General features: G+C 42.4%; 1 protein-coding gene across 3 annotated transcripts in view; it reads right to left on the bottom strand.

The window, feature by feature from the left end:
• Nucleotides 1-3,496: 3,496 nt before the first annotated feature.
• AKAP7 (A-kinase anchoring protein 7) overlaps nucleotides 3,497-24,988 on the bottom strand; it is a 271,894-nt gene continuing 250,402 nt past the window's right edge. For 2 of the 3 annotated variants that reach the window (XM_073575814.1, XM_073575812.1), the window contains exon 8: nucleotides 3,497-8,563. In XM_073575814.1, coding sequence (XP_073431915.1) covers nucleotides 8,367-8,563 — 197 coding nt within the window. In that variant the 3' untranslated portion in view covers nucleotides 3,497-8,366. Of the gene's footprint in view, nucleotides 8,564-8,640; nucleotides 9,443-24,988 lie in introns of those variants that run through there. The other variant, XM_073575813.1, reaches the window with a different exon arrangement.

Below are 24,988 nucleotides of genomic sequence, written 5' to 3'. Positions count from 1 at the left end.
CCTAAGATAATCTTATAAATATGCCCCTGCTATGTCCGACCATGAGAAGCTGCTCCAGTTCATGGTCGGCACATGTGGGTCCTGGCCAGGAGAGAAAGCATGTCACTTGTGATAAGTGAGTATACAGACAAAACAGCAAGGGTTCACAGCTGTTTGTGTGAGGGAACACATTTCTCTGTCTATTTTATCACAAAAATTAGTGCTTCATGTAAGTTCAGCGGCACTAGAGCACCAATGTCACCAACTTTATTTATGATGAACAAAAGGGCTTGAGACGCAGCAGAAACACTCCTGTGATAAAACAAGTAGGGAAATGTCTTTCCTCACAAAGCACTAGCTGTGAGCCCCTGTAGTTTTGTCTGCATACTCATTTATCATAAGTGACCTATGTTTCTTCCCCTGGCCAGGAGCAGTGGTATGTGCCACCACAGGAACATTTTTTTAATACATCCAATTGTGCAACTTCTTACTCTTCCAAGGTCTGTTGATTAAAATGGACTTTGTTCGTGGGCCAAGCTCTTTAAACTTCAATTGTTTCTTGTGCCGCAAAGGTTGCTTGTAGCTCCCTCTTCATATGATACAACTGAAGTCATGATCACAATTTTACCCTGAATCATATGCAACTACTGTGCTTTGAAAAAGTATTGATATCCTGTGAACTTTTCCACATTTTTTTTTTACTTAGACCCATAAATTTAAAATGTTTTTTATTTGGATTTTATGTGATATACCAACAAAAAGTAGGAAGTATTTGTGCAGTGTAAGGCCTGTTTCACATATCAGTTTTTTTCTGTCAGTTGTAATCCACCAAAATGGCAGAAAACGGATCCGCCTGTGTACGGACATCAACGGGTGACCAATTGCCTCCAGAAGTCACATAATTAGTAAAATAGAGCTGCAGTGTAAAACACTGTGAAGGAAGAGCAGCAAAAGACTTACCGTAGTTTCAGACTACTTTAGATCCCCATTAGACAATGCACCTAAGTTGGAGCCACTCCTCATAATTGTGCATTAGAGGTACAGAACTTAAATACAGCCATGTGATAAAATAAATAGCACGTAAACATAGCCCAATAAACAATTTCCTTTTAATAACATTTTAAATGTACTATTTCAATGGTTGACATAGAGGCTGTGAAAGCTGTTATTATGAATCAAATCTACTGTGTGTAATGTAGTTTACTGTACATAAGACATTCTGTGCCATTAATGTGTAAAGTGAATTCACCAGGGCTTGAGGGATAATTCGAGACCTTGTATAAAAAGACAAAATCTGCATAGCAGAGAATATGTTTTAAGTACAAATAAAGCTGACTGCCATTATTATCAATAAACAATGACTCACTACATGTGTTACCGCACATGACTCACGAATTTATATAATATATTCTGAAAAAGCTTTCTTTCCCCCGTCAGTACCAACGTGCCATTGTACTGAACCGCAAAAATTCTAATTGGATAAGGGGAATATATTGGCCTGGTTATTATTAAAAGAATTAAAAGAGAATCATTATAGCATTTTAGAAACTTTCAAGCATGCACACATTTCGCATTATCTAATGAGCCTTATCTGGCAAAACCGCTATTTCACATTGTAGAAAAGCACTGTATACATTATTCTTTCACATTACATTTCGTCACTGAAGTTAATAGCACGAGTAGGAACCATGAAAGATACATACTCCATTAACTGGCACCTACACGATAACTTCAATTTTGATACACAGCCTTAAGTACTGCAGAAAAGTGAGGAAAGCAATTTCCATAATGTATTTGTACTATATAACAAGGGTGAACAATAGCTATCTGGGATTAGAAAATGAGAATGGGTCGTGTCTGATATTGCAGTGATCTAATTCTTTTGAAGGGAGAAATAATTTACAACGCACGGACAAGTGCGGTGCTATTCCTGGTAAACACCGTTAAAGGTTCAAATTCATATGCAGCCGATTTCATTGGAAACATTTTATCCACATGTACTAAAAAACATTAATCGGAATGAGGCTGATTTTGGGAGCAAGCACAATGTACCCACAACAAATCTGCCATGTAAATATAGCCCAAGCTGACCACAGACGTTCGGAATATATCAATTCAATTAATAAGCCAGACAATTAGGCAACTATGTTAAAGGGAACCTGTCACCTATTTTTTCGCATATAAGTTACTGGCACCGCCATTAGGGGCTTATTTACAGCATTCTATAATGCTGTAGATAAGCCCCCGATGTAACCTGAAAGATAAGAAAAATGAGTTAGATTTTACTCACCCAGGGTCGGTCCGGTGCCGCGGTCCGGCGCCTCCCATCTTCTAGCGATGGCGTCCTCCTTGCTCCTGTCGCGGCTTCTGCGCAGGCGTAATTCTCTCCCCTGTTGAGGGCAGAGCAGAGTACTGCAGTGCGCAGGCGCCGGACCTTTCCGACCTTTCCCGGCGCCTGCGCACTGCAGTACTCTGCTCTGCCCTCAACAGGGCAGAGAATTACGCCTGTGCAGAAGCAGCGACAAAAGCATGGAGGACGCCATCGCTAGAATATGGGAGGCACCGGACCAGGACCGCGACACCCACCAGACCCGGAAGGCACTGGAGCGCCCCCCCCCAGTAATTATAATATAACTTGTTTTTCTTATCTTTCAGGTTACATTGGAGGCTTATCCACAGCATTACAGAATGCTGTAGATAAGCCCCTGATGGCGGTGCCGGCAGTTTATATGCGAAAAAATAGGTGACAGATTCCCTTTAAGTATTTGACAGTGTAATGTCCAACTTTTTAATTTAGATGTTTCCAAACATATGCGAATACATGAATCCTGTCCAAATTTGGACAAGTCTCTAGTTGCTCCATTTATTATCACAAGTAAAAAAAAGTAGTTATCGGCAATGCTATAATTGTAATTACATACACAGATTAAATATAGTCTAATTTGTTTTTACAATTATATCATGGAGTGTTCAAAGTAAAATATGGTAAGTTACTTTGGGTTCAATGAAAATTAATTCCATCATTTTGGATAAAGTCTTTTCAGTTAACATTTCTCTAAAAACAAGGGTTAAATATTTAATACTCCCATACAGAATTTTTTTTTGCTTATATTTTTTCTATAATTATAACATAAAAACCACAAACTAAGATGATTTATTTAAACAAAAATATTAAAATTGACTCAGATATAAATTGATATCATTTGTTAAAACAATCCTTAGCCAAGTACTGTTTCCCTAAATAGAACACCTTTTCATTATGGTGCAGATGTACATATCAATGATTTACTTGACACCTAATGTTTGCTACAATTGTAGTTTTTTTTAAAAAAAAGTTTACCATTCTATTTAGGCCTCATTCACAAGTCCGGGTTTAAACACGTACGTGAACAAAATGTATCATCAGTGTTTTGTCTCAGTGTGTCATCAGTGTCATTAGTGTCTACCATGTGTGTCATCAGGGTCTACCATCAGTGTGTCATCAGGGTCTACCATCAGTGTGTCATCAGGGTCTACCATCAGTGTGTCATCAGGGTCTACCATCAGTGTGTCATCAGTATCTGCCATCAGTGTGTCATCAGTGTAATCAGTGTGTCATCAGCATCTGCTATCATTGCATCATAAGTATTTACCATCATTGTGTCAGGATCTACCATCAGTGTGTCATCAGTGTCTACCATCAGTGTGTCATCATTATCAACCTTCAGTATGTCATCAGTGTAATCAGTGTGTCATCATTGTCTACTATCAGTGTGTCATCAGTATCTGCTATCATTGTATCATCAGGGTCTACCATCAGTGTCTACCATCAGTGTCTGCCATCAGTGTGTCATCAGTGTCTACCATCAGTGTGTCATCAGTGCCTGCCATCAGTGTGTCATCAGTGTCTGCCATCAGTGTGTCATCAGTGTCTGCCATCAGTGTGTCATCAGTGTCTGCCATCAGTGTGTCATCAGTGTCTGCCATCAGTGTGTCATCAGTGTCTGCCATCAGTGTGTCATCAGTGTCTGCCATCAGTGTGTCATCAGTGTCTGCCATCAGTGTGTCATCGGTGTCTGTCATCAGGGTGTCATCAGTATCTACCATCAGTGTGTCATCAGTGTCTGCCATCAGTGTGTCATCAGTATCTACCATCAGTGACTGCCATCAGGGTGTCATCAGTGTCTGCCATCAGTGTCTGCCATCAGTGTGTCATCAGTGTCTGCCATCAGTATCTACCATCAGTATCTACCATCAGTGTCTGCCATCAGTGTGCCATCAGTATCTACCATCAGTGTGTCATCAGTGTCATCAGTGTCTGCCATCAGTGTGTCATCAGTATCCACCATCAGTGTGTCATCAGTATCTGCCATCAGTGTGTCATCAGTGTCTGCCATCAGTGTCTGCCATCAGTGTGTCATCAGTATCTACCATCAGTGTGTCATCAGTATCTACCATCAGTGTGTCATCAGTATCTACCATCAGTGTGTCATCAGTATCTACCATCAGGGTGTCATCAGTATCTACCATCAGGGTGTCATCGGTGTCTGTCATCAGTGTGTCATCAGTATCTACCATCAGTGTGTCATCAGTGTCTGCCATCAGTGTGTCATCAGTATCTACCATCAGTGTCATCAGTGACTGCCATCAGGGTGTCATCAGTGTCTGCCATCAGTGTCTGCCATCAGTGTGTCATCAGTGTCTGCCATCAGTGTCATCAGTGTCTGCCATCAGTGTGTCATCAGTATCCGCCATCAGTGTGTCATCAGTATCTACCATCAGTGTGTCATCAGTGTCTGCCATCAGTGTCTGCCATCAGTGTGTCATCAGTATCCGCCATCAGTGTGTCATCAGTATCTGCCATCAGTGTGTCATCAGTGTCTGCCATCAGAGTCTACCATCAGTGTGTCATCAGTATCTGCCATCAGTGTGTCATCAGTATCTACCATCAGTGTGTCATCAGTATCTACCATCAGTGTGTCATCAGTATCTACCATCAGTGTGTCATCAGTATCTACCATCAGGGTGTCATCAGTATCTACCATCAGGGTGTCATCGGTGTCTGTCATCAGTGTGTCATCAGTATCTACCATCAGTGTGTCATCAGTGTCTGCCATCAGTGTGTCATCAGTATCTACCATCAGTGTCATCAGTGACTGCCATCAGGGTGTCATCAGTGTCTGCCATCAATGTCTGCCATCAGTGTGTCATCAGTATCTACCATCAGTATCTACCATCAGTGTGCCATCAGTATCTACCATCAGTGTGTCATCAGTGTCTGCCATCAGTGTCATCAGTGTCTGCCATCAGTGTGTCATCAGTATCCACCATCAGTGTGTCATCAGTATCCGCCATCAGTGTGTCATCAGTGTCTGCCATCAGTGTCTGCCATCAGTGTCTGCCATCAGTGTCTACCATCAGTGTGTCATCAGTATCTGCCATCAGTGTGTCATCAGTATCTACCATCAGTGTGTCATCAGTATCTACCATCAGTGTGTCATCAGTATCTACCATCAGTGTGTCATCAGTATCTACCATCAGTGTGTCATCAGTATCTACCATCAGGGTGTCATCGGTGTCTGTCATCAGTGTGTCATCAGTATCTACCATCAGTGTGTCATCAGTGTCTGCCATCAGTGTGTTATCAGTGTCTGCCATCAGTATCTACCATCAGTGTCTGCCATCAGTGTGCCATCAGTATCTACCATCAGTGTCTGTCATCAGTGTCTGCCATCAGTGTCATCAGTGTCTGCCATCAGTGTGTCATCAGTATCTGCCATCAGTGTGTCATCAGTGTCTGCCTTCAGTGTCTGTCATCAGTGTCTACCATCAGTGTGTCATCAGTGTCTGCCATCAGTGTGTCATCAGTATCTGCCATCAGTGTGTCATCAGTGTCTGCCATCAGTGTGTCATCAGTGTCTACCATCAGTGTGTCATCAGTATCTACCATCAGGGTGTCATCGGTGTCTGTCATCAGTGTGTCATCAGTATCTACCATCAGTGTGTCATCAGTGTCTGCCATCAGTGTGTTATCAGAGTCTGCCATCAGGGTGTCATCAGTGTCTGCCATCAGTGTCTGCCATCAGTGTGTCATCAGTATCTACCATCAGTGTCTGCCATCAGTGTGCCATCAGTATCTACCATCAGTGTGTCATCAGTGTCTGCCATCAGTGTCATCAGTGTCTGCCATCAGTGTGTCATCAGTATCCACCATCAGTGTGTCATCAGTATCCACCATCAGTGTGTCATCAGTATCTGCCATCAGTGTGTCATCGGTGTCTGCCATCAGTGTCTGCCATCAGTGTCTGCCATCAGTGTCTGCCATCAGTGTCTGCCATCAGTATCTACCATCAGTGTGTCATCAGTATCTACCATCAGTGTGTCATCAGTATCTACCATCAGTGTGTCATCAGTATCTACCATCAGTGTGTCATCGGTGTCTGTCATCAGTGTGTCATCAGTATCTACCATCAGTGTGTCATCAGTGTGTTATCAGTGTCTGCCATCAGTATCTACCATCAGTGTCTGCCATCAGTGTGCCATCAGTATCTACCATCAGTGTCTGTCATCAGTGTCTGCCATCAGTGTCATCAGTGTCTGCCATCAGTGTGTCATCAGTATCCGCCATCAGTGTGTCATCAGTATCTGCCATCAGTGTGTCATCAGTGTCTGCCATCAGTGTCTGTCATCAGTGTCTACCATCAGTGTCTGTCATCAGTGTCTACCATCAGTGTGTCATCAGTGTCTGCCATCAGTGTCTGCCATCAGTGTCTGCCATCAGTGTCTGCCATCAGTGTCTGCCATCAGGGTGTCATCAGTGTCTGCCATCAGTTTCTGCCATCAGTGTCTGTCATCAGTGTCTGCCATCAGTGTGTCATCAGTGTCTGCTGTACCATCAGTGTGTCATCAGTATCTACAGTACCATCAGTGTGTCATCAGTGTCTACAGTACCATGAGTGTGTCATCAGTGTCTGCCATCAGGGTGTCATCAGTGTCTGCCATCAGGGTGTCATCAGTGTCTGCCATCAGGGTGTCATCAGTGTCTGCCATCAGGGTGTCATCAGTGTCTGCCATCAGGGTGTCATCAGTGTCTGCCATCAGGGTGTCATCAGTGTCTGCCATCAGGGTGTCATCAGTGTCTGCCATCAGGGTGTCATCAGTGTCTGCCATCAGTGTCTGTCATCAGTGTCATCAGTGACTGCCATCAGTGTGTCATCAGTATCTGCCATCAGGGTGTCATCAGTGTCATCAGTGACTGCCATCAGTGTGTCATCAGTATCTGCCATCAGGGTGTCATCAGTGTCTGCCATCAGTGTCTGTCATCAGTATCTACCATCAGTGTCATCAGTGACTGCCATCAGGGTGTCATCAGTGTCTGCCATCAGTGTCTGTCATCAGTGTGTCCTCAGTATTATTTTTCACAGATAGAGAAAGAAATAAATGACAAATCTTCTCCTATGTGATGTTAAATGCATACAGCACACAGACTGTACCCTGATGCCCTCCATGTGCTGTACGTCTAGTCATGGACCCATTAACTTCTATTGGCTCTTGTCATCTGGGCTGCTGAAAAAAATAGACATGTCTCAGTGTATTTTGCACAGACATGTGAATAGCACCCTAGATTATAATGGGTACATGCTGCATCTGTGAAAAAAACAGATACAACAGACGTGTGAATGAGGCCTTAGAATAGTGAACCATTATTTCAAGAAGTGGATCTAGCCTCAGGTATATAAATTAAAAGTAGCCATCTTCGTTCTATATGACATCACTCATTTTTAGCTTTAATAATATTGCCCAGGAAACAGTGCAAACTGGACTAGTTCTAGCTGCAGTTGTGCAGCCCTCGCTTATGAAGACCGACGGCATGAGAAGACTGCCCATCAGTAAGCGTTTAATGATCGGCTGTCATGTAAATACCTGTTTACACCTGGAGACCAGAGTAAACTATCTATACCAGATGGCTCAGTGGGCATTTGCTGCCATTGTTCTTCACAGTGTGAGTTCTGTATACTCAGGCCGAGAACGATGATCTCTTATGCTGCATAAAAGAACAAGTCACCTGACAGATGAGTGTTTTCTTCGCTCATTAGGTGCTCGGCAGCTTATTAATACAGCAAGATAATTGTTAAACGAGCATTTGTAACAATGCTTGTTCATGATTATCTTCTAGTGTAAATGCGGTTAGAGTGATACCTCGCTTTTCTGCAGTAGACCTGGTGGACAGGGGTAATACAAAATGTGTTATTAAACTTGTATAGTATCTACATTCGGAAAAATTCAAGTGGCAATATAAAAAAAAAAAAAAAAAAAAAAAGTTTCCAGCCCAAAGTGTGGTTTGTAATACACAGTATACATAACTCACTTACACAAGCATAACTTCATTAAATCTCCTGGACTAAAACTCATCCCAAAACATTGACGTCAATACTTGAGTCTCTGTGGCTTCCTGTAACCGATCTTTTACCGAACACTTCCTTATAAATTTTTGCACGCGTCTCTGGAAGACCCATTAATGTCTTTATGTCTTTCACTTTGTCCAATAAAGGCTTCAACTCTTTTTGAAAAGCAAGTTCTTTGATGGGATCTCTGCATTTCTGGCCTGGAGAAAAGGACATCATTATTCTACAGCAGACTTATAGAAAAACAACGTGAGAAAAGTAATCAAAACAATGAACATTCTGTGTTTTTGGCCACAAATTTGTATTAAAAAAAGACAATTATGCTTCTCAAAAATATATCATTTTTCTTTCACAATTAACGGGCGGGGAGAAGATGCTGCATAGTGCCACAATACATTGAAGGAAAGCAGTAGGATAGTGAGTAGATGTTCTCCAAGGAGTATCCAGCATTGAAATTAGCATAGCTTTTGAAGGGTTGCCATTGCAACAGTAGAGGTCTCTGATGAACCTTTTGTTTCCATTGGAAGTGACAAAGTCATGCATCTCCATTATACCAGGATGGCATGGCTTCATAGTGTGGTAAGGCCTCTTAGTTGGCGGTTCACTGCCACGTGAAAAGCTGTAGACAAAAGGCTCCCCATCATGTGCCTCCTAAACAATTCATTCATTGTTTTTCACCTCATGGGAATCTTGCCATTTCCCCTTTGCTTTGGCTTTTCTGCTATGCAAACAGATTATTCAAGAAAAGTCAATGAATGTATCCATCAGGGTCAATGTTGCAATAAAAGAATATTGTCCTTATATCCCCACGAAAAATGCACCTGAGTGGAAAACTAGGCGTCAGGCTGAACTGTTCAGGTCAAGTTTACTGTCAATGTGTGGAGAACGTATTCAGTGCTTAATGTTATTCTCAGCTTTCTCATTATTGCCCGACTCCACTGAGATGCCATCAGTCTGTTTCGTTTTGGCCTGTGTCTCCTCTATATACTGCTGTACAGCCTTGAGTACGGCATTTTCCACCAGCCTTTTGCTTAAGCTCACCAGCTCTGCATCGTCGGGTTCTGTTCCGTTCTTATGACCTACACACCGTAACACAGAAAAATTCCTAATAAGAAATTATGATACTAGACAGTAGGCACACAGAAGAGGCTTCGAGTACAAAAACTACTTTTAAGAAATATTTTTGAGAATTTCTATAAAAAATGCATTCATTTTACATAGTGTATGCTATCGGCGTAAGTGGAAAATTGCCAAGTCTACTCTGTGATAGGAGAGACATGAAACCCCCTGTAGAGAGTGGTAAACCGATGGAACATTCTCTTCATTTCTATTCAACATTATTCACGGAAATACAACGTAACATGGATTCTGAATGTAAAGAAAGAAGTCAATCTGGGAAATTCTGAAATATCTCATTTCACATCTCTACTACTTTGGGTAATATTATTAGAGAAAAAGATACAACTCTCCAGCCTCCCTCACTCTTTGCCTGGACTTCTGTCAGTGACTGACAGGTCGCTTTTCTCCGTGACCTGTTTCCTCACCCAAGACCTTGCCATCATTTCCGGAGGCAGCACATGTGCAGATTGATAGAGTGGCTCTCACAACATTATCGAGACCTTATTGCACCTGTGTTGGTCCCAGGACTCAGGACACTTGCACGAGATCAGGAAAGCGGGTCATAGAGAACAGTGACCTGACATTGAGTGATAGAAGCGGGGCAAAGAGTGATAGAGTCTGGTGAGCTGTAAGTGTCAGGACAAGCCCCCATCACTTATGGCTCATTAATGTAATAACTGGAATAGGGATTTCACTACAACAGAATTAAGGATTGATAAAAACAAAAGGTATACATTGGCAGACCATAGATTACATATCACTTTGCAGTACAAAAATCTGCGGTCAGGTTCCCTTTATTTGCATTCTTGATTTTGATGAGTAGACTGCACAATGAAATAAATACACTAAGCTGTGCATATGGCAGAACACCATCCTCTGAGTCCCCACACATATATACAACTTGGAAATCTTGGTTCCTGGAGCCAATACTAGAGGTTCGATCTACACACAGCTAAGTTGGATCAGTGAGGAGCACAGGAACAGAACTGGAGCAGAGTGGTCAAATATTAGGAAGTTGGTTCAAATCATGAGTGCTACTTCCTCACTTCAGTAACCAGAGGTACACTTTACAATTAATGGGCTCTTTCTCTCAAGCGACATGGATGTTGGAAACTTCTATTTTATTAATAATACATGCTGTAATCACATTTCCAGACAGAAAAGACGTTGCATTTTCAGCAAACTGTCCTCAGCCAAAAGATACCAAAGCAGCTGCCAATCCTATTTAGATGACAGACAGTGAAGTCTTTACTATGTAAACTACAGCACAGTCAGCGACTAAAGTTCGGAGGAAATGAATGCCAGGATCACTTGCTTGCACATCTCGCTGCAAATGATTTTTCCATTGACTTAAACCCAGCGGAATTACATTGATACTGGGTTTAGCAGCAAATACCAGTAAGTAGCCAGGCAGGAAATCCGGGTAAGCTGGTAAAGTGATACATAACATGAATGTAGGAAGTCTGTGTAATATTATCATCTGAGCAAACTGGCTGGACACTCAGAAGGTAGACTATTACATACAAGTTACTGAAAAGGTGTACAAAATGTTCTGCAAATATATTAACATGACCAAAATAATTCAGACTAAGAATTGAGAACTAAAAGCATTGTCACTGCCCTTACAGTGTTTCGTTCTGCTGGCAGGAAGATGTCCAAGACGACAGACATGTCGAAATCCAGACTTGGCATTATTTATGCACGATTCAAATCTAGAAGCCACAAAGACAGCAACAACAGCAGATGTATGGATTTATGCACACGCGTCTCCCTGGCTCCACCACAAGTCTGCATAGCGCGCAGTTCATATATGGAAACTGATCTTCGGTCTAAAACTCAGTAGCAGAGACCGAGGGAAGGGCATGTTGACTCAAACCTTCCCAATCAAAGTGAAAAATCTTAATTTATTTCACAAACTCATGTGCAGACATACATATACTATTGTGAAAAAGTTTGTAAAGAAGTATTTTACTTCAAGGTAACAGAAATTGACAAACTATAGTCAATGCTTTGACAAGGCCAGTCTATTAGTGCATCTGCCATCAGTAAGAAATGCCACATTGCAGATGCTTGACATCCTAGCAGGGCCACCATCAGGGCTTTACCTTTTGTGCTTCGGCACTGGGGGGGGTTACTGCCTGGTGCTGCACAGCCGTCGATACAGAACAGCCACACAGCTCCGGTGTTCCCTCTGCCTCTTCTGTGACGTGCTACTAATGGCGCGTTCACGATGACATCATTGCGTATGTGCCGGAAAATATGAGCGCCATTTGCCAAGAGGACAGCAGAAGTGGAGCTGCGCCTGAAGGGAATCAGCCTGAGAGGTAAATATGAAAAAACTTTTTTTTTTATAAAATTAATTGAGTGTGGGAAGGGGGGAGCAAATGAGGATTAATTGTGACTGGGGCTGGGGTACAGTGAATGATGATGAATTGAAACTGGGGGTGGGGAGGGAACAGCAAATAATGATTAATTGAGACTAGGGGTTAGGATACAGCAAATGGTGATTAATGGAGACTGGGGTACAGCAAATAATGATTGAGACTTGGGGAAAAGCAAATAGTGATGAATTTAGACTGGGCTGTGGGGTAGGGGAGCATAAATAATGATGAATTGAGACTGGGGGATGGGGTACAACGAATGCTGATTAATTGAGACTGAGGTGTGGGGTACAGCAAATGGTTATGAATTGAGGGGGGAGACCAGTTACTGTGCAGGGTGGCACTGTTGCTTTTTTCTTCATCTGACGTAGTGTAGAAGTTGGGGAAAAAGGTGGGGAATGTGCTCTGGAAGCGGTGCTCTAGGTAATTGTGTGATATTTTATGTCGAGACGAGTCCTAACAGGAAGAAGTGATGGCGGTCTGCACTAGATGAAGAAAAGCGAAGAAGAATATATTCAACTAGAGACGTCACTGGTGAGTCTGTGTGTTACTGTCACAGTCGCACTGCATATAGCTGCAGGAGGTCTCTGTGTTTGGCTTTGCAAACATTTTTTAACCCTTCTCACTCTTTGACCTAGTGGCAACCTTTCTGCCTCCTGCTAGGAGTTGCCGGTGATATTTCCATTTCCCCCTGTTAAGGCTTGGAGCTATAGCAGTCGGCTATCTTCTTTGGAGTTGCTGGAGGACGTCTGTGTTACATCTCTGAGTCTACTTAAGATACAGTGGAGAAAAAAAGTATTTAGTCAGCCAGCAATTGCACAAGTTCGGCCACTTAAAAAGATGAGAGAGGCCTGCAATTGTCATCATAGGTAGACCACAACTATGAGAGTCAAAATGAGAAAACAGATCCAGAAAATCACCTTTTCTTTTTTGGCAACATTGCCTGATTTGACGACTGATCCGTATACATGAAATAATGAATGGGGCCATGTATCATGAGATTTTGAGGGCAAACCTCCTTCCATCAGCAAGGGCATTGAAGAGGAAATGTGGATGGGTCTTTCAGCATGATAATGATCCCAAGCACACCGCCATGGCAATAAAGGAGTGACTTCATAAGACGCATATGAAGGTTCTCGAGTAGCCTAGCCAATCTCCAGATCTCAACCCCAAAGAAAACCTTTGGAGGGATTTGAAAATCTGTGTTGCCCAGCGACAGGCCCAAAACATCACTGCTCTAGTGGAGATCTGCATAGCCAACAAAAGATATACAGTTGTGGCCAAAAGTATTGACACCCCTGCAATTTTGTCAGATAATACTCAGTTTCTTCCTGAAAATGAATGCAAACACAAATTCTTTGTTATTATTATCTTCATTTAATTTGTCTTAAATGAAAAAACACAAAAAGAATTGTCTTAAAGCCAAATTGGATATAATTCCACACCAAACATAAAAAAGAGGGTGGACAAAAGTATTGTCACTGTTCGAAAAATCATGTGATGCTTCTCTAATTTGTGTAATTAACAGCACCTGTAACTTACCTGTGGCACCTAACAGGTGTTGGCAATAACTAAATCACACTTGCAGCCAGTTGACATGGATTAAAGTTGACTCAACCTCTGTCCTGTGTCCTTGTGTGTACCACATTGAGCATGGAGAAAAGAGAGAAGACCAAAGAACTGTCTGAGGACTTGGGAAACCAAATTGTGAGGAAGCATGAGCAATCTCAAGGCTACAAGTCCATCTCCAAAGACCTGAATGTTCCTGTGTCTACCGTGCGCAGTGTCATCAAGAAGTTTAAAGCCTATGGCACTGTGGCTAACTTCCCTAGATGTGGATGGAAAAGAAAAATTGACAAAAGATTTCAACGCAAGATTGTGCGGATGTTGGATAAAGAACCTTGACTAATATCCAAACAAGTTCAAGCTGCCCTGCAGACCGAGGGTACAATAATGTCAACCCGTACTATCCGTTGGCGTCTGAATGAAAAGGGACTGTATGGTAGGAGACCCAGGAAGACCCCACTTCTTACCACGAGACATAAAAAATCCAGGCTGGAGTTTGCCAAAACTTACCTGAAAAAGCCTAAAACGTTTTGGAAGAATGTTCTCTGGTCAGTTGAGACAAAAGTAGAGCTTTTTGGGCAAAGGCATCAACATAGAGCTTACAGGAGAAAAAAAAAGAGGCATTTAAAGAAAAAAACACGGTCCCTACAGTCAAACATGGTGGAGGTTCCCTGATGTTTTGGGGTTGCTTTGCTGCCTCTGGCACTGGACTGCTTGACCGTGTGCATGGCATTATGAAGTCTGAAGACTACCAACAAATTCTGCAGCATAATGTAGGGCCCAGTGTGAGAAAGCTGGGTCTCCCAGCAGGACAATGACCCAAAACACACTTCAAAAAGCACTAGAAAATGGTTTGAGAGAAAGCACTGGAGACTTCTAAGGTGGCCAGCAATGAGTCCAGACCTGAATCCCATAGAACACCTGTGGAGAGATCTAAAAATGGCAGTTTGGAGAAGGCACCCTTCAAATATCAGGGACCTGGAGCAGTTTGCCAAAGAAGAATGGTCTAAAATTCCAGCAGAGCATTGTAAGAAACTCATTGATGGTTACCAGAAGCGGTTGGTTGCAGTTATTTTGGTTAAAGGTTGTGCAACCAAGTATTAGGCTGAGGGTGTCAATACTTTTGTCTGGCCCATTTTTGGAGTTTTGTGTGAAATGATCAATGTTTTGCTTTTTGCTTCATTCTCTTTTGTGTTTTTTCATTTAAGACAAATTAAATGAAGATAATAATACCAAAGAGTTTGTGTTTGCAATCATTTTCAGGAAGAAATTGAGTATTATCTGACAAAATTGCAGGGGTGTCAATACTTTTGGCAACAACTGTATAACAAAATATTCACTCACTCGACTATCCCCTCTCCAGTCCATACTTAATGCAGCAGCCAGGGTCATCTATCTGACTAATCGGTACTCTGCTCTTCGCCAGTCCTTACATTGGCTGCCCATTCATTATAGGATCCAATTCAAAGTACTTGTTCTCACCCACAAAGCTCTCCACAGTGCAGCACCCCCCTACATCTCCTCCCTTATTTCTGTCCATCGGCCTAACCGACCGCTGCGCTCTGCAAACGACGTTCGACTAACCTCTGCACTAATCCGTACCTCCCACTCCCGACTCCAAGACTTCTCCCGTGCTGCTCCTATCCTCTGGAATGCTCTACCCCAAGAAATCAGGACTATCCACAATCCACAATTTGCATAGTTTCAGGCGCTCCCTCAAAACACATTTGTTCAGAGCGGCCTATTACATTCACTAATCAAAGTCATTCTATGTGTAAGTGTGCATGTGTAGCCCATTCACTATCTCCATCCATCCCTCACTCCCTCAAGATGGCTGGACCTTCATTGTAAATACACCATTGTAAATATACTCCTGTACTTTGTATCTCCCTCACCTCATTGTAGATTGTAAGCTCTCACGAGCAGGGTCGTCTTATTTTGCTTTAATTATTGTATTGTTAACGTTGTTACTTATGACTTGTGTTTTGAAACTGTTAAACTGTAAAGTGCTGCGGAATATGTTGGCGCTATATAAAGATTATTATTATTAGATGAACTTTTGTTAGTTAATGACCAAATACATATTTTCCACCATAATTTGAAAAATAAATTTTGCCAAATAAGACAAGGTGATTTTCTGGATTTGTTTCCTCATTTTGACTCTCATAGTTGTGGTCTACCTATGATGTCAATTACAGGCCTCTCATCTTTTTAAGTGGGAGAACTTGCACAATTGGTGGTTGACAAAATCCTTTTTTTCCCCCATTGTAAGTGTTCCCCTTGTTCATCTATCCCAGCTATCTTTAGTGGTAGTGGGGATCAACTAGTGGTCACACCATCATTCCCTAAGCAGTGCTGATCGCCAGGGTCAGGCAGGGATTAGGTTCCTGACCGGTGATAGGTGCAGAACCTATATAGGGACGTTCAGGGCGACTTTAGATCTGCCTAAGGGTCTCCACTCTCCCCTTCTCTAGTGTTGGGCTCAATTCCCCTCATCCATTCGTGTTGCACTTAGTCTTTCCTACACTGTGCGCGAGTTACCTATACAGTGACACTATAAACTGTATACAGAGCTCTTGTTTTTAATGTCACTGATGATCACTCTGATCACTGCATTACCTGTACACTGAGACTATATACAGAGCTCTTATGTTTAATGTCACTGGTGATCATTGTATTACCTTGCGCCCCCTATACACTATATACAGAGCTCCTGTGGTAATATGTGGTCTGGTCATGGTGTGGCGGTATTTGTCCCGTTTATGTGGTTTTATTCAGTCACTATGCGGTGGTATGTGTGTGGGTCTACATAATCGTGGTGGCAGCTGAAAAAATCTTTTGGCCAAAACAAAAGCTGCTGGGCTATGTATGTGATATGGTGTTCAATGGGAACTGTTAATGTGTGATTGGTGAAGATGTGGTGCAGAAGTGGAGATTTTCCAAGAGTGGGCGGAGCTTGGGTGGAGGCGGAGGATCCTAGGTGGAGTCTCAAGGGGGCCTGAAAATGTTGCCAGTATGGGGCCCTGAAATTCCTGGTGACAGCCCTGCATCCTAGATATCTATTTTTGAATATATTCAGAATATATGCCCTCTTACAAGTGACATGACTAGTTTGAAGGGTATTCTATAACCTAATCTCACTGTAGGTATTGTATCTTCGTTTAAAAACAGAAGCCGTTTTCTTCTGTTTTTGGCGCTGCTCTGGTCCCCCATTCTGCCATCTCGTGACCGCAGCTTCTGAAAGGAGGGTTTTGAGAAAGTGTGGTCACATACTGTTGACATTTTTGCCATGTGGAAACCGCAATAAAGGATATGAAGTGACTTTACATTGTGGTTAGCGCCACTCTTCAAACTATTACATGAGAATATTTCTTGATCGACTTTTCTTTGAGTTGAGCACTGCTGAATATGTTTTATTAAAAAAAGCTGCTGATTCATACCTTGAGTTATATAAGAGGTGATACTGAGTAGTGCAAGCTTTCAATGTATGTTCTCAATTTAATGTATTGAAAAAGCAGTACTTAAAACAATGAAGCTGTCGCAATTGTATTACATAAAAAAACAATCTGTCAAAGTAAATAGCAGTAAATGACAAATCAAAAGAATAGTAGTGACAATAGTAACACTATGTGCTCCAGAGAGGCTGAAGTGATTACCTTTGACATAATGGTGGTAACAAAAAATAAGAATGTGAGCCAAAAAATAGACCTAAAACAAAAAAAATGTCAAATTAGACTTTGTTATTAAAGGGAACCTGTCAGGTCTCCCATGCCCTCCAACCCTGCAGCATCCACCTATGAATGACCAAATTCCCTGCCTAGCCAGCCCTGTGTAATGTTATTGAGTGAAAACAAGGTATGAAAAGGCATCTATATTGTCCCTGTTTGCTATGCTAATGAGGGGTGATATAGCCTAATAAGAAACACAAACTTCATAAAAGGGTGGATCAAGTTGTGCTTCATAAAAGCTCCCACATTGTGGGATAGAGCCTACCTAGTACCACATCATCTAGCACTGCAGGAAAATGTATCGCTAGCTACATCATCTCTTGGTGGGTTCCTGAAGCTAGACCCACAAATATTGTCAGGCCCTAATCTGCAAAGGGATAAGATGGATGAAACAACCCTTTTAGCCTAAAGGGTAACATTTCTCCTTATGGAGAGCAACATCACGAAACAATCACTGACCTCAGGGAGACCAGTCAAAGAAAACACTGCGGCAGCCGGCAAAGGCGCTCAATCAGTGAAATCCTAGGTGCATTGCTCCCTGGGAAATACGAATATGCAAATAAAGTCCGTGGAGCCTCATTTAAGAGTATCAAACACGGGACTAGCCAGATCTTCCTCCAGGGAAGGACCCAGCCAAGGAGTGGCTCCTTTCGGAAACCACCATTACCACCATATTAAGTGGCCCTTTAAGTCAATATCCAGCTCTTTACGAGTTTACAGATATGACAAGGGAAATACCAAGGCAAGGTATCCATCCACAGATAGCTGTTTCGGGGTGTTGCCCCTCATCAGTGTGGAGTAGGATTCTGGCTAGGTGGGAGCAATGCCTAGTAGACCAACATCACGAAACAATCACTGACCTCAGGGAGACCAGCTAGACCCACAAATATTGTCAGGCCCTAATCTGCAAAGGGATCAGATGGATGAAACAACCCTTTTAGCCTAAAGGGTAACATTTCTCCCTATGGAGAGCGACATACCTGGGTAAGGAGGCTTACAGGCCATGCAATGCTCCTCTGTGAAGCGCAAATAGTCTTTTCAGAACCTTTCACTGCCTATAAGCCTCCTTACCATGGCATGTCACTCTCTATAAGGAGAAATGTTATCACTTAGACCCCAGTTAGAGGCCTCTCATGCCGCCAAATCAGATATCATGCTTTGCACTGTGGAAGGGCAACATCTTGAAACACGTGTCTATAAATTGAGATTCTGGTTTGGCTTTTATCCTACGTGGCAAGGCTCATTAAAGGGTGGATAGTGACATTTAGGATTGCTACTTCCAATAAGTGACACTAGAATTCAAGTTCTCTTCCTCTCTGAAGAGGCAATTTGAGCATCCCTTTTAGAGAAAACACATTGTGTTGAATCAAGTTTAGTAATAGATATGTTTTCCATGAAGGTACAGAAAAATAAAATATGTTTTATCAATCTATGTGACCATTTTTAAAAATATTAGATTTAAATTATTCTTCTTCGGTTGGACTGAATGCAACTGGGCTGTTTGAAAAAAAAATATGATACAAGCATTTACAAACTCTTTTAATGCATGCCACACTTTGCTTTTATTCTGGCTCTAAAACTGTTTGATTTTATAAAATGTACTTCTATTCCAATACCCTGGGAATACGTTTGACGACAGAGTAAAGGTGTATGTGCTGATCCTTATGGGTTTTGCTAAAAATTAATAAAAGGATGAGGCACAGCAAGAATGGTAAAAGGCATCTTTGTCGTGTGTCTAGAGAAAACTAAAATGTCAACGGTTTTATCTTTAAGCTGCAAAGCTTTATAAAAATCAGGTAGAAACAATTTTTCTGGAACACATCTCCCCATACAGCACAATACGTGATTTTTTTCTTATTGTCCTTCAGCTCCAAAATAGCAGATGATGGATGGCAAAAATGTGCGATTATACAGCATTGAAAGCAAAGAGCAAATGCTATCAACAATATCTAACATCTGGCGCAGGCATTATGGAAAATGTCACTGTCTTAATTACCGTACCTAGTTTAATCGATAAAAATGATACTAGGCAGAATCAGAGACATTTAACATAGGGTCCAAATAATAATAAAAAGTTAAAATTCTATCACAGAGTACCATACATATCATGCCGCAAATTTGTGTGTGTTTATCGACAGGTTCACACCTATCTATTGCAAAAGGCGCAAAGTTTTGCAAAACAGACCAATTTGGTAGCAAATAACGTGCATATGTAAAATCAGGCGTTTTGAGTAACGTAAAGAAGTTGATAATTTTCATAAACTTGGCCCAATTTGTACATTTATTTGCATTATATTTTACTAGTGCTGAAAGCAGATTTTTCATCCTTTTGCTTATATAGCAGCAGCATAAACTACAGTATTTGGACAAAAGTATTAGAGAACACAACTTTTAACCCCTTCACCCCGAAGCCTGTTTTCATCCTCCTGACCAGGCCAATTTTCAAATTCTGACCCATGTCCCTTTATAAGGTAATAACTCTGAAACGCTTCAATATATCCCAGTGATCGATATAGATTGTGGCATTTAGGGGGTTAAACAGCCGGGGGTGTTGCAAGCACTGCTTCTTGCTGTGAGACCCGGGGCTCGGCTTTCATGTAAGCGATTGAGCAGGCTCAGCATCACGCCCTCTGTCAGTGTCTGCATCATTGACGTCAGCCGCAGAGGGGAATGATGCTTTCGACTGTATATGCATCCAGCCGATACTGTTGAAATTGAGATGACAGACAGGGGACCTGGTGCTGCCACCCTCCCATCTTGCTCAAGGGCCCCATAGTGGCTGTGTGGCAGTGCAGGGAGATGGAGTTTCCCTGCTCTGCTGCAGAGTTTAACTGTATCAGTGCCAGTACAGTTACAGTGGCGCAGCTCTGGGTGAGCCCTTCAGAGCGGGTGACCGCCCACTCTGTCCCCACATTAGCTACACTACTGGTTCCAATGGAACATATGTCAATTGCGTAAATATGTACTCTGCACCGGTATCCTCTACAGTGTGTTGAATAAACTTTATATTGACTAAAAACGTAGAAAGTGTGACCTCAAAAAGTAAAATGAGGAAATGTATATAGTACAAATCCCAAACATAATGATTATTGTATGATTTTCTCTATCTCTAGATAACCCAAATCCCAATTGTATCACTGTCAGTACTTTTACTTATTCTGTATATTTTCCAACAAACAGAGCTAAACTCTACCATAGCGATGTCCTTTTATCGTCTGGTCCTATAATAGGATTACAAAATAGGATGAAGCTTATGCCTGTGGCATGATAGTAGCAGAGCTATCTTTTAATATACACAACTAGGCACAGAATCCATTTTAAAGAGATTATTCACATTTTTTATGATAAAAGCATTGAATATTCCATCCCAGGCCTCTTGAGTAGAAACTGAGCAGAATTGTATGTTACTCAGAAAACATCAGTCCAAACTCAATTTACTTTGGACACGCTGCATAGAAATAGGTCTATTAAAGACGTGCCTTTTCACTATTATTCCTGTGATTTTGCTATCTGCAACAAGCACTCCGTGATATATTGTATGTATTAAAATGCATTAAAAGGAGGTTACATGTAATACTTGATATAATCATACACAACTATCGTCCTTTTTAAAGAGATACGTATTGTTCAATGGATTTAATTTTCAAGTATCATAGAATGGTAGAGTTGGAAGGGACCTCCAGGGTGATTGTGTCCAACCCTCTGCTCAAAGCAGGATTCACTAAACCATCCCAGACAGATGTCTGTCCAGCCTCTGCCTGAAGACTTCTATTGAAGGAGAACTCACCACCTCTCAAGGCAGCCGGTTACTGATTCATCACCTTTAGGCTGTGTGCACACGTTGCATTTTTTTTGCGTATGGTATGCCCACCATGCATAAAGTGAGCGCTTCATGTGCGGATGGTACCCACGGTCTGGAGGAGAGGAGACTGTCCTCCAGGCCCTGGGTACCATAATCCTGTAAAAAATAGAATCAAAATAAAAAATAGTGATATACTCACCCTCCGGCAGCCCCAGAAGTCCTTCCTGCCTCTCACCACGCTCCCGGCATCTTCCGGTCCCAGTAATGCTTTGCGCGAATGACCGCGATGACGTTCCGGTCTTGCGAGCGTGACGTCATCTCAGGTCCTTTGCGCAAAGCATTACTGGGACTGGAAGATGCCGGGAGTGCCGCTGAGGGCCGGGGGCCGTTCGAAGGTAAGAATAACAATATTTTTTATTATTTTTAACATCGTATCATAGGCAGCATCAATACTAAAATGTTGGTCACACTTGTCAAGAACTATGCTTGATGAGTGTGACCAACCTGTCAATCACATTTCCAAGCTTTGCTTGAAATCGCTTGGAATGCGCAAGCATTCCGCAAACCGAAAAACGCTTGCAAAACGCTAGTTTTTCGCGGGAAAACACATGCGAATTCGCATGCGTTTTACCGGCGGCGGGAGTTGTAGAAATATACGCATTTCTGCAATGTGGGCACATAGCCTCACAGTCAGGCTATGTGCCCACGTAGCGTTTTAAAACGCATGCTGAAAACCGGACTCCTTCCCAGAAATCGTGCGTTTTTTTCCGCGCGATTTCACCGCGATTCTGTTCGCGATTTTACCGCGATTTTCTCAAGCACTTTCCAAGCGATTTGAAGCATCGCTTGGAAAGTGATTGACAGGTTGGTCACACTCATCAAACATAGTGTTTGACAAGTGTGAGCAGCTTTTTACTATTGAGGCCGCCTATGCGGCATCAATAGTAAAAGATAGAATGTTAAAATGCTAAAAAAAATAAAAAAATCGGGGTATATTTACCTTTCGGCGTCCCACGCTGCCATCCCGGGCCTCAGCGTTCCCAGTAATGCCTTGCGAGACCTGTGATGACGTAGTCTTGCGTTGCTATAGAGATCTCGCGAGACCGCTAGTCACGCGAGACTACGTCATCACAGGGCCTTGCCGCAAGGCATTACTGGGAACGCTTAGGCCGGGAATGCAGCGCGGGACGCAGGAAGGTAAATATACCCCGATTTTTTATTTTTTATTCTTTTTTTTACAGGGGGATGGTACCCAGGGCCTGAAGGACAGTCTCCTCTCCTCCACACCGTGGGTACCAACTGCACATGAGACGCTTAACTTCCCGCATGGTGGGCATAGCCACATGCGGGAAGTAAGCGATTCTCATGCATTCCTATGGGTGCGGAATCGCGGCAATTCTTTGCGATTCCGCACAAAAGAATGAGCATGCTGCGATTTTTTCCGCGATGCGATTCCGCCGCGGAAAAAAGCGCAGCATTAGCACAGCATGTGCGGAATGCCATAGGAATGCATGGGGGGCGTTCTGTACACGATTTCGTTTTCGCGCCGAAAATCGCGGCAAAAACGCTTAGAAATCGCTACGTGGGCACACAGCCTCAAAATGTTTTTTTTTCTAATATCTTATCTGCATCTTTGCTCTTTCAGTTTCATTCCATTGCTTCTCGTGTTTCCATGAGCAAATGAGAACAAGGATGATCCCTCTACACTGTGACAGCCCTTCAGATATTGGTAGACAGCTATAAAGTCTCCTCTTGGCCTACTTTTCTGCAAGCTAAGCATTCTCAGATCCTTTAACCGTTCCACGTAGCAAAGAAAGCCGGGGTGCTAGAGTTTTAGGGTAAATTTACATGAGGCAGATTTGTTGCAAACATTTCTGCCACGGAGGATCAGATCCATACATCTTGGGTAGGTTTTGCAATAAACATAAAGATAAATAAAACAGTTACAGAATTTTTCCATACATAGCAACTGAATTGGTGAGTACCTGAAAGATAAACCTAAGGAATACTTATAGGCATTTTTATGTATTTTTTGGGGATCCTTACTGGGACAATTCTTCTAACTGAATTCTCAACTCTCAATGTCTGATTACTCTGCGGTAAATTTCTGAATTACAAAATTCCAGCAATTGCTATAATTCCAGAGTGTGCTGGATGACATCTGTAAAATCTTGTGTATTCTGCTTTAAGCACTGAAAGTTTTTGTAGGTTACATAAGACTATTGCCAATTAGCCCTCTGGGGCGCCGCCTGTGCAGGAACGGACAGCAAACACTACCGGTAAAATGCATGCTTCTGATCGGAGCACAAACTCTCCAAAGCCTTTGTTCTGCGTGTCTTTTCAGCGATCTGTTCACAATTTCGAGTTATCTGCATAAAAAAGGTAATTCACGTGGTGTGGTCAGACCTTTCGATAAGAATAAGATGCCAGGAAAAAACTTGGCAAAAGCTAAACTATTCTCTTCAAAATGAAAAAAAAAGTAAATGTTTTCTGGTGAAAATAGAACACATATAATTAATGGTGGGTTAGATTTAAAGGAAGTTTTGTCATCCACAAAACTCGAACTTTTTAGTCATCCATAATGATGAGTTAGGCGCTATAAAATTATAGTTTTACCAATTGAATTTTATATAAAGTGTGACTAGATATATTTATAAATGAAGAGATTCCGGTGTACGAATGGTGTGGCCAAGGGCTCAGTGCACCGTTACGCCCCTTAATTACCATCCTTCATGCCTCCATTTATGGTGATTGACAGTGCTCATTTTAGAGCGCTGCCTGACCTAAGTCCCCAGCTCTGCACACACGGACACTGCAAGATCCGAGAGCACACAGTGTCAGTGTCCGCAATCATCCCTCTTATCTCAGCCTCAGCTGCCCACTGCTTTGTGATCTCGTGGGAAACGAGTCGTGGGTACACACTGTAGAGGAATGAGAAGGCATCTGCAAGCACTGACACTGTGTGCTCTTGGCCTCTTCAGTGACAGTGTGTGGAAGGCTGGCCATTAGATCAGGCAGCACTCAATCACCATAAGCGAAAGTGCAGAGGATAGTAATTGAGGGGGGCAGAAAAGTGCACTGAGCCATTACCTACATCAAAGGTGCACCAATGTCCCTCCATTTACATATTTAATAAAACTGTTTTTATAGTAAACAAAATTAGTGATTTCTACATTACAAATTTGATTATATAAATGTCCCTGGACAGACATCTGTCTGGGATGGTTTAGTGAATCCTGCATTGAGCAGGGGGTTGGACACAATGACCCTGGAGGTCCCTTCAAACTCTAAGCGCCCCGTCGCACATAGCGATCTCAAGTTTTGTGACACAACAGCGATCTCACCAGTGAGATCGCTGTGTGTGACAGCGATCAGCGACTGGCCCCCCTGCTGGTATCGCTGATCGCTCTTGGAAAGCCCTGGACATTCCTTTGATCACTGGTCTCCTGCTGGCCCTCACGCATCGCTGCGTGTGACAGTGCGGTGCTTAGAAACCCTCTGTGTACCTTAGTTACCAGCGCGCTGATGCAGGGAGCTGGTAACTAAGGTACACATCGAGTTTCTAAGTGATGCACGTCGCTCGGCGTCGCTGGTGCTGATCGCTGGTGAAGCTGTCTGTTTGACAGCTCACCAGCGATCACATAGCGATTCACCAGCGATCCTGACACGTTGATATCGTTGTCGGGATCGCTGGTGAGTCGCTATGTGTGACGGTACCTTAACACCTCTATGATATGAATGTCTACATAGTTCAATTTGAGTTTTGGTGGTGACAAATTGTGTTTCATATCTGCAGATTTCTCTTTGATAGATGATTGGCAGTAAGATAAAAAGTCATGATGCAAAAACAATAAGTACATTTTTGCTCCTAAAGAAGTAAATGATTTTTGAGAACTAGAATGTAACGAGCTGTACCTCAGTTGCTAGAGTGAAAGACGGACTCCCTAGGGGAAATCACATGCTACAAATTGCAATCAGAGGCAATGGTTGTACAAGAAATAAATCTGTGTTCTACATAAATGTAACCTT

Source organism: Dendrobates tinctorius, unplaced genomic scaffold (assembly GCF_039654945.1).
Source record: "Dendrobates tinctorius isolate UK_male_01 unplaced genomic scaffold, ASM3965494v1 ptg000046l, whole genome shotgun sequence".
Classification (NCBI taxonomy): Eukaryota; Metazoa; Chordata; class Amphibia; order Anura; family Dendrobatidae; genus Dendrobates; species Dendrobates tinctorius.
The sequence above is the reverse complement of the archived record's forward strand: the minus strand, read 5'-3'. Positions and strand labels throughout refer to the sequence as shown.